Source organism: Scophthalmus maximus, chromosome 1, assembly GCF_022379125.1.
Source record: "Scophthalmus maximus strain ysfricsl-2021 chromosome 1, ASM2237912v1, whole genome shotgun sequence".
Classification (NCBI taxonomy): domain Eukaryota; kingdom Metazoa; phylum Chordata; class Actinopteri; order Pleuronectiformes; family Scophthalmidae; genus Scophthalmus; species Scophthalmus maximus.
In genome coordinates this window covers 379,148-390,000 of record NC_061515.1, presented here as the reverse complement: position 1 = coordinate 390,000, position 10,853 = coordinate 379,148, and the positions used below count along the sequence as shown (strand labels likewise).

At 46.9% G+C, this 10,853-nt stretch overlaps 2 protein-coding genes across 5 annotated transcripts in view; both read left to right on the top strand.

Annotated features, from left to right (window-relative positions):
- cdk14 (cyclin-dependent kinase 14) overlaps positions 1 to 5,486 on the top strand; it is a 96,579-nt gene extending 91,093 nt beyond the window's left edge. For all 4 annotated transcript variants that reach the window (XM_035626555.2, XM_035626566.2, XM_035626575.2 and 1 more), the window contains one exon: positions 1,599 to 5,486. The gene's annotated coding sequence lies outside the window, so the exon portion shown is untranslated. The remainder of the gene's footprint in view (positions 1 to 1,598) is intronic.
- Positions 5,487 to 7,339: 1,853 nt separating this feature from the next.
- On the top strand, positions 7,340 to 9,861 carry fzd1 (frizzled class receptor 1). Its single transcript, XM_035626542.2, has one exon. The coding sequence runs from the start codon at positions 7,727 to 7,729 to the stop codon at positions 9,401 to 9,403; it is 1,677 nt and encodes a 558-aa protein (XP_035482435.1). The 5' UTR covers positions 7,340 to 7,726; the 3' UTR covers positions 9,404 to 9,861.
- Positions 9,862 to 10,853: the final 992 nt, after the last annotated feature.

Here is a 10,853-nt window from a genome sequence, read left to right as displayed (position 1 = left end):
TGATCCGTGTTCCTGATCCGTGTTCCTGATCCGTGTTCCTGACCCGTGTTCCTGATCCGTGTTCCTCATCCGCGTTCCTGATCCGCGTTCCTGACCCGTGTTCCTGATCCGTGTTCCTGATCCGTGTTCCTGATCCGTGTTCCTGATCCGTGTTCCTGATCCGTGTTCCTGACCCGTGTTCCTGATCCGTGTTCCCAAAAAATCAGTGAAAGTTGTGCGTTCGAGCGACTGGAAGACTCTCTCAGTGGAAATGTGTGCGTGGAACATTGAATACTATTAATTAAAACATAATAATAATAATAATCATATTAATACTAATCATAAAATAATTGCGATGATAGTAAAATAGATATGTTTTGCACTTCAGGGCCACCGTACGTCTGAACCTCTATATTTTACACAATAAATCTTTACATCTTAACGAAAACACCAGAACTGAGACTTGAATAATTCCTAATAAGCAACGGAAGCCATTTGAATAAAGCTCAAAAACAAGCCTTAATATGTCATACTCTTAATCAATATGTTGGGGTTTATTTTTAATTCCTACCAAAATACATACTGCATTTAGATTTAGTTTAGAAAGTAACTTCATGTGGAAAAAAAATAGACTTTTGATGACTGGAGCAGAAAGTTGGTGTTTTGGATGAAATGCTAACACGATGGAAGAGGAGTGAATCGTATAACACTACCTACTCAGAAATACTTTTAGTTACCTGTAATATTGTGTAATGGCCTGTCCCAGCACAGAGCATTCTAAAGATTTTCTAAAAAATGGGGCAGGGGGGATATCTCTGTCATTGACTTCCAGCAGCTGGCCACGCCCACAAAACCCTCCCACCAGCTCCATCTGCTTTCCAAGTGAAACCCCCCGACACTCACACACACACACACACACACACACACACACACACAATCTCTCACACACAGAGACACACACACACACAATCTCTCACACACAGAGACACACACACACACACACACAATCTCTCAAACACAGAGACACACACACACACACACAATCTCTCACACACACACACACACACAGAGACACACACACACACACACACACACAATCTCTCACACACACACACACACACAGAGACACACACACACACACACACACAATCTCTCACACACAGAGACACACACACACACACACAATCTCTCACACACAGAGACACACACACACACACACAATCTCTCACACACAGAGACACACACACACACACACACACACACACACACAATCTCTCACACACACAGAGAGAGAGAAACACACACACACACACACTCTCACAGACACACACACAATTAGTCGGCGCTCTTTGAACCAAAGACCAAGTTTTTAAAACTGAATCTGTGAACAAATTCAAAATAAAACTTTGACTTCAACTGGACAGTTGCAACGCGTGTCAGTAACAGTCAGAGAGCAGAAGTACAGTATAATCCTCAGATGTGTCAGTACCGTACATCATAAAATCATTTTGTGGCTCGTGTCAATTAACTGGAGATTGAATGCATTGGTACTGTTGATGATGTCACATGTCTGGAGTGTGTTTCTGACCGAGTGTGTTTTCTCTTTTTTTGTGTTGCAGGTTGTGATGAAGACAAAGATGCTGAGACAGAGGATCCAGAGGAATGAACGAGCCCCGGTTTTCTTTATTTATTACTGTCACAGTGTGTGTGTGTGTGTGTGTGTGTGTGTGAGAGAGAGAGAGAGACCATTGAGTAGATAGGAATGCATGTTTGCATTATGAACAAAACATAAGATTTCAGTTTTATCGTTTTCAAAAAATTTTGTTTACTTTTTTATAAGGTTCCAATAAGTCGTATATCATCGTCACCGTATAAACAAAGGGTCTTTACTATTGGTCCATATTGTGTTTCGTGTTTGTAACTAGCCTCCTATTTAAGAATGTATATTAGTTTGTATGATATAATCATCTAGATACAATACAGTGAACAGTTTTATCATATCATTTCTTCTTCTTCTCACCACTTATACTGCTCCACGGGACACATCACTCAGCAAACACATTTGAGGAAAAAAGAAAAAAATATAGTTATAACACAAAGTTATGCATCAAATCAAAACATTCAGCCTAAAAGAGTTTTTTTCTGATTAAGCTAATTTGTGGATCAGCAAACAACTGATGATGATGATAATAATAATAATAATAATGGTGGTGGAACACATCCTCTGGCAGCCATTTTGGAGGTCCTTTGTTCCGCTGAAGTTACTGTAAAGGTACTGTACACTCATCTCAGTGTCAAGTCAATATGGCTGAGAGAAAGATAGATACAGTATTATGGGGTGATTAAAGCGACATTTCAAAATTCCCATATTAAAATGATAAGTAAGACCTCTGGTAGTCCAAAGGACCTCCGTGATGGAACCACATCTGGCTGATAGGAGTTCTGTGTTGTGCTGCTGAAAAGCCACTGTCACATACTGTACATGACACATAACTGAGACCGCAGACAACCAGTGTACGAATAGAAACGCAATACCGTTATTGTACAGCAGCTGTTTGTGTGTCCGATAGAGGTGTGTGTGTGTGTGTGTGTGCGTGTGTATGGGTGTGTGTGGGTGTAATAAACATGGGCAATAGCTAAGCATTGGTGCTTCCATCCATGTAAATGAGCTAATGTACAAACACCAAGGCAAGGGGCTGTGCAGCGTAAAGTGTTTTGATTTTGGCCCACGACAATCGTCCCTTCCACTTTTACGAAATGACGTCAAACGATCTGCAATACTATGTCAGAAACAGCTGATCGACATGATGTCCATAACTGCAACTTACTCTTCATCTGGTGCTTTTCCTTTTCTGATAAATTGGGGAAATGTTCTGTCGGGGTGAGTGTCTGTACAGTATGTGGTGGCGTGCATGTGCAGTATGGGTCGTTTGAGTGGTGAACAACTTTGATCAATCCCCACACAGGGTGCCCCCCCCCCCCCAACATCCTACATTTTGATTTTGAAAATCTTTGTGACGCCACGATGAAGTTACAACGTCGTGTCATCTGCAAAGCAGTTTATTAACGTTTTTCTTCTGACGTTTTGTGTCTGTGAATATATCTGAATGTTACAGTTTAGACTAAATGGTAATAATTGTGAGGTACTATCAATTCAATGGCTTCCTCTTTTATCAATCAGACTGATATCGACTGAGACGATAATAATATTTGGCCCTGCACTGTTGATCAGCCGAAGAGATGCGGCTGCGCATGTGAAGCCACGGAGAATTGGAAACTGTGGATACTTGTGATGTCACTCCGTGGCCTCTTACACACACACACACACACACACACACACTTTTGATATAAATGTCTTGCCTGCTAGGATAAATTATCTGCACCTATCTTGTACTATCAGCTACAGTACAGTAACCCCCCCCCCCCATGCCCCCTCCAGCTTATATTTTTTTTCTCACATACTGTAACATCATTAATCTTCTTCAGACCAACCATAAAGTGATACTTTCACTAGAGCGATTATAGTAGAAGAAATTATTTTCAAAAAACGTATTGTGTGCGAAATACGATCTAAATTTCAGTTGTGGCTAATATGAGGCTTCAGCGGTCCCGGTCGGCTGAATCAAATTTTTACATCTGAAAGTGAATTATCCCTCCACCCAAACTTGCCTGGTGGACGCAAAGAGGAAAAGACTGTTATATCACAAAATACGCAAAAACTATTTTGGCAAAAGTGCGTTTCCAACCATCAGTTCAGTTTTGAATAACATTTAAAATTTTCACATATACAATTACCATACAAAGTTGATATATCAGCGAACCAAAAAGCTACAATGAAAAAGACTCGGCAAATATTAATGAACAATAATAATAATAATAATAATAATAATGATAATAAACTATGATGTCTGCGAGGCATGTGACTTAAACATCACTTGAGCTGAGAAAACGTCAGCGAACAAAAGCATCGCAGGCGAGATGAGGAGGTTGTAAACCTTTGTTTACTACATGAAAGAAACATAATCGCCATATTTCTATGATGTTCTAATTCCACATACTTAATGGTACCGGTCCAGAGAACTGGAGAACTCGTCTATTCTATACTGACTCTTATCTGTACAGTGGTCACTTGATGGGGGGGGGACTCATAACTTCCTGTGACATGAATATGACATAATATCTGCACCTGTCTTTTACTGTAAAGTAGAAGAAGCAAAGATTGACAATTGGGAGTTTTGAAGCTCATTTCATAAAGTATAGAGTTTTTTGTTTTTTGACCACAGAGAGCTTTGACTCTGGGGGCAAAACAATTATTAATATGGTATAAACTCTCACCAGTGTTTTAGAAATTGCACTTTAAAGAAGAAAAAAACCTCTCTGCCACCACATTCCAGCCTGTATGGTCACTTTGATGCTCTTGCTTTGCCCTTAATAATACAATTATAAATATATAAATATATATTCTCACTTTACCTGATGTAGTGCAAACCGATCACTTCTTCTTCTTACAAATGTAAATATTCAACCTGGTTGAAATTTTATCACAAGTTGAGGAGGGAGCTTGTACAAAATGCTGAACTTACAGTATCTCGTGGTTTTCCAGCGTCGTCCCCGGACTGCGACGTGCAGCACCAGATAAAAGAAGGGGGGGGGGGGTAATGTCAGTAAAGCGGCATGACAGAAGATGGTACAGTAAATCTTGATTTTTAAAATTTCCATATTTCAAAGACATAATCAAAATAAAATCAAGTAATCCTTGACGATGTCATTGTAATCTGATTACACTTTTTTTTTCAAATGTAATCTGGTCTGATTAGAGTAATTTAATTTTTGTAATCTGATTATGTAATCCAGATTACATGTAATCCAGTTACTACCCAACCCCAGTACATACCTTGTGTGGCTTTAAGGGATTGGCAGGCAGTATTAGCAGCTGAATAATAATTTTTGGTACGCCCCCCCTTGAATGTTCTTCATATAATTCAAATACAGTGGAGTGGAGGGAAAGACAACATTTATCCCAGTGACACGAGAAGCCAGAATATCAACGTGGAAACGTAGGAGAAGGTGATGAGGCAGTGGCAAAAAAAGATGCCTCCATCAAGCTTGTATACAGGGTCCAAAAGTCATATATGATGAATATAAATATGAGATATGATATTTTTTGGCATTCATCATCGTGTGGACAGAAGTGGTATTGGTACGACGAACTTCGCTTAGCGATGACTTCATGTTTTGTAACAGTTTTTTTTTGGCTTCTCTCGCTTTTCTTTTTTCTCTGCTGCACTGAAAATACATAATTTTTGACAATATGTGGTTTGGGAAAAAAATAGAAGTGTCATTATTAGTCACTTCGTTCATCAAAACAATATAGTATACAGTAGAATATAGCCGTTGCATTATTTGTTACAATCTGTACGTATCGTTATTATGGAAGATGTAATGTCCTTCTGTAAATGTTGTTAATGTTGTTTTACCTGAAATAAAAATTGATTATATGATTCAGATGCATTAGTGGAGCACTGATTTTCCCTCTGTTTTTGACAGTAGCTGTACTGTAACACATCGGGATCTGTTTCATCTATAAGCATATGGTCTAAAAACACACGGTGCAAGAAATTTAAGACGTATAAAAAAACACTTTTGTTAGTTTAGTTTCAGAAAATGAGGTCAGTGTCTAAAAGGTGATACGGAACATTGTCACTGAGTCAATCATGGGTGTTTTCAATCACTCAATTGAGCCAAATAACAATATTCAAAGCATTTATGCATTTATGAACTTGTAGATTTTTTAAAACCTTTGACTATCAACAACTCTGAATGAATCAGTCATCGCTTAAAAAACTGCACAATTATAATCTAACGTTTGATGTAACACCGGCTACGAACCTGAGCAAGTTTTAGAGTCTTAGAGTTTGTAATATTGTATTTGTACCCGGCACGGATGAATGGATCCAACGTCGGACTTAGACTGTCAGGAAAATACAGTCAAACAAATCTAGCATATTCTGAACATGAAAACTGAGCAGTGAATATGAAGTGTGTATATATATATATATATATATATATATATATATATATATATACTTCATGAAACACTGGTGGTTCCTTGAAGATGCTGCTCGTCTCCAGCAGTCGTGATGATAACAGTGCAGAGGTGAACTGAAATGAACTCCTGCAAACATGAAGAGAAAATGCAGACCCTCCCTCACCCCCATCTGTTGGGTCCTGCTGAGAGAGAGAGGGAGGGGGGGAGGGGGGGTGGAGAGACAGAGAGAGAGAGAGGGAGGGAGGGAGGGGATGGAGAGAGAGGGAGTGAGGGAGGGAGGGAGGGAGGGAGAGGGGGTGGAGAGACAGAGAGTGAGGGAGGGAGGGGGTGGAGAGAGAGAGAGGGAGGGAGGGAGGGGGGGTGGAGAGACAGAGAGTGAGGGAGGGAGGGGGTGGAGAGAGAGAGAGGGAGGGAGGGAGGGGGGGGTGGAGAGACAGAGAGTGAGGGAGGGAGGGGGGTGGAGAGAGAGAGATGGAGGGAGGGAGGGGGATGGAGAGAGAGAGATGGAGGGAGGGAGGGAGGGGGTGGAGAGAGAGAGAGGGAGGGAGGGAGGGAGGGGGGGTGGAGAGAGAGAGATGGAGGGAGGGAGGGAGGGGGGGTGGAGAGAGAGATGGAGGGAGGGAGGGGGTGGAGAGAGAGAGAGGGAGGGAGGGAGGGGGGGTGGAGAGAGAGAGATGGAGGGAGGGAGGGAGGGGGGGTGGAGAGAGAGATGGAGGGAGGGAGGGGGGGTGGAGAGAGAGAGAGATACGTGAAGCTACTGAGAGTGAGACAGGTGTAAACAGGAAGTGGACAGTGAAGCTGCAGTACTTGTACTTCTTGTACTTCTACTTGTACTTCTACTTGTACTTCTACTGCAGATTCTTATACGTGTGGATTTGCTTTTTGGGGGATTGGTCACTAAATAAACAGGTTTTTGAAACATGACTTTGGACTTGATTTGGCAACTTTTGTTGTGAAAAAAATAATACAAATGTGTAAATCTGCACATATAAGCAACACGAGTTGTGTCCAGGTGAAGTGTTTGACATGATGTTTGAACATATGTATCATACATGTGCTGCACAGACCATACGTGGAGGATGTAACTGTACCTGCAGGTGTGAACCATGACCAAACTGAGTCATGCTGAAAGTCTGACAGGACTCCGACAGAGGGACTGTTCCAAAACGACTCACTGCGATTCATGCGTCATGCTTTTATCTTGACAGTTGTGGCCGGAAGCTGTGTTGGAAAGCGGTGCGCCTGTGTGAGGCGGAGTGAGGGGAGGAGAGATAGGGAGGGATGGAGGGAGGGATGGAGAGAGAGAGAAGGGGAGAGAGAGAGAGAGAGAAGGAGAGAGAGAGCAGGTTGGAACAACAGACTCCACAGACGCTGCGTCGCGCGCACTGAAGACGGTTCCTCGCTCCTGGTTCCTGGTTCCTGGAGGAGAATAATGGCTGGTGGTTGTTCCTGGTGGATTTCAGGAGGATCCGAGTTTGTGATTTAAAAACCTGTGGATTGTTTCTTTATTGTCTTTTGTCACATCAGCCCGGGTCTTGTTGTGAGACGCCGAGGAGGGCGGTGGTGGAGGACTGGTGGAATTATTTTCGTACCTTGCAGAGAAAACGGTCAACAAAGAGGGAAGTGGAGCTTCTGTCTGTCTGACTGTCTGTCTGACTGAAGTTAGTGGCAGACAGAAAGTGGATCCGACGCGTCGCCATGGTTCTCCGCCTCAGACTCTTCCTCTCGGCTCCGACGCGGTGCTTGTCGTTGTGTTTCCTTCTCTTCCTAAACGCGGGGATCTTCCCAGTGAACGGGCAGTACGGTGACCGGGGCATGTCCGTGCCGGAGCACGGCTTCTGCCAGCCGATCTCCATTCCTCTGTGCACGGACATCGCGTACAACGAGACGATCATGCCGAACCTGCTGGGCCACACGAACCAGGAGGACGCGGGGCTCGAGGTGCACCAGTTCTACCCGCTGGTGAAGGTGCAGTGCTCGCCGGACCTGAAGTTCTTCCTCTGCTCCATGTACGCGCCCGTGTGCACCGTGCTCGAGCAGGCGCTGCCGCCGTGCCGCTCTCTGTGCGAGCGCGCGCGTCAGGGCTGCGAGGCGCTCATGAACAAGTTCGGCTTCCAGTGGCCCGACAGCCTCAAGTGCGAGGCGTTCCCGGTGCACGGCGCCGGCGAGCTGTGCGTCGGCCAGAACATGTCGGACCGCGCCGAGCCGGAGCGGAGCGCGCCCGCCGCGCAGCCCACCGACCGCGCGCCCTCGGACCCTGCGCTGCACGGTCAGTTCCGGTGCCCGGCCTCGCTGCGGGTGCCTCCCTACCTGAACTACCGCTTCCTGGGCCAGGAGAACTGTGGCGCCCCGTGCGAGCCCAAGAGGTCCCAGGGGATGATGTACTTCGGCGAGGAGGAGCTCAAATTCGCCAGGATATGGATCGGTATCTGGTCGGTGCTGTGCTGCGCGTCCACCCTGTTCACCGTGCTCACCTACCTGGTGGACATGAAGCGCTTCAGCTACCCGGAGCGACCCATCGTCTTCCTCTCCGGCTGCTACACCATGGTGTCCATCGCCTACATCACTGGATTTCTGCTGGAGGACAAGGTGGTGTGCAACGACAGGTTCGACAACGACATACGGACCGTGGTGCAGGGCACCAAGAAGGAGGGCTGCACCATCCTCTTCATGATGCTCTACTTCTTCAGCATGGCCAGCTCCATCTGGTGGGTCATCCTGGCCCTCACCTGGTTCCTGGCCGCGGGGATGAAGTGGGGCCACGAGGCCATCGAGGCCAACTCGCAGTACTTCCACCTGGCGGCCTGGGCCGTGCCCGCCATCAAGACCATCACCATCCTGGCGGTGGGGCAGGTGGACGGGGACGTGCTGAGCGGGGTCTGCTTCGTGGGCATCAACAGTGTGGACGCCCTGCGCGGGTTCGTGCTGGCGCCGCTCTTCGTCTACCTGTTCATCGGGACCTCCTTCCTCCTGGCCGGCTTCGTGTCCCTGTTCCGCATCCGCACCATCATGAAGCACGACGGCACCAAGACGGAGAAGCTGGAGAAGCTGATGGTGCGCATTGGGATCTTCAGCGTGCTGTACACCGTGCCGGCCACCATCGTCATCGCCTGCTACTTCTACGAGCAGGCCTTCCGGGAGCAGTGGGAGAGGACGTGGGTCGGCCAGACGTGCAAGACGTACGCCGTGCCGTGTCCCGTCCAGAGCCATCCCAACGTGAGCCCCGACTTCACGGTCTTCATGATCAAGTACCTCATGACGCTCATCGTGGGCATCACGTCCGGATTCTGGATCTGGTCTGGGAAGACACTGAACTCGTGGAGGAGGTTTTACACGAGACTGGCCAACAGTAAACAGGGGGAGACCACGGTGTGATGTGGGGGGGGGGGGACCTCCACACAAGGACTGCAGGACAGAGACGAACTGAATGATAACCTTCTTTTATTATGTTCATCTGATTTTGTCTTTGAGACGCTCACTATGTTTTTTATTGTACATATACATTCGTGAGATTTTTTGTAAGTATATATTTGTATTTAAAAGATTTTAAAAGATTCTTTCCTTTTCCAAAAAAACTTAACAAAACAAAAGACTTTTTTCTTTTTCACGAAACTCACTGTGGACACGAACTGGAGCGTTTTCACGTCCGAGAGTCTGTGATCAGCTGAACTGCTGAATAGCGATGTGAGAAGTGCTTCCTCGTGGCTGCCTGTCTCCTCCTCCTCATCTTCCTCCTCCTCCTCCTCTTCCTCCTCTTCCTCCTCCTCTTCCTCCTCTTCCTCCTCCTCCTCCTCCTCATCATCCTCCTCCTCTTCCTCCTCTTCCTCCTCTTCCTCCTCATCATCCTCCTCCTCATCCTCCTCCTCCTCGTACTCCTCCTCCTCCTCCTCGTCCTCCTCCTCCTCGTCATCCTCCTCCTCCTTGTCCTCCTCCTCATCATCCTCCTCCTCCTCCTCATCATCCTCCTCCTCTTCCTCCTCTTCCTCCTCATCATCCTCCTCCTCATCCTCCTCCTCATCATCCTCCTCCTCCTCCTCCTCGTCCTCCTCCTCCTCGTCATCCTCCTCCTCCTTGTCCTCCTCCTCATCATCCTCCTCCTCCTCGTCCTCCTCCTCCTCGTCATCCTCCTCCTCGTCATCCTCCTCCTCCTTGTCCTCCTCGTTGTCCTCCTCCTCGTCATCCTCCTCCTCCTTGTCCTCCTCCTCCTCGTCATCCTCCTCCTCGTCATCCTCCTCCTCCTCCTCCTCCTCGTCCTCCTCCTCCTCGTCATCCTCCTCCTCCTTGTCCTCCTCGTTGTCCTCCTCCTCGTCCTCCTCCTCCTCGTCATCCTCCTCCTCCTTGTCCTCCTCGTTGTCCTCCTCCTCGTCCTCCTCCTCCTCGTCATCCTCCTCCTCCTTGTCCTCCTCGTTGTCCTCCTCCTCGTCCTCCTCCTCCTCGTCATCCTCCTCCTCCTTGTCCTCCTCGTTGTCCTCCTCCTCGTCCTCCTCCTCCTCGTCATCCTCCTCCTCTTCCTCCTCCTCCTCGTCATCCTCCTCCTCCTCGTCATCCTCCTCCTCGTCATCCTCCTCCTCCTCCTCCTCGTCCTCCTCCTCCTCCTCCTCACCCTGGTCAACCAGCTGGAGTGTGTCTGCCGTACGGCCGAGCGACACACCTCCTTCCTGGGTCCGGGGAGATGTCAGCAGTCTGGGACCAGAGACGGTTCACAGGTCGTGAATGTTGAGTCGTGACAGTTAAAACATTCCTTTCCAAAAAAAAACGACCACAACCACAAAAGACCATACCAGCGTTTTCCGCATGTTTGAATCCTGAAGATTGTGTATTTTTG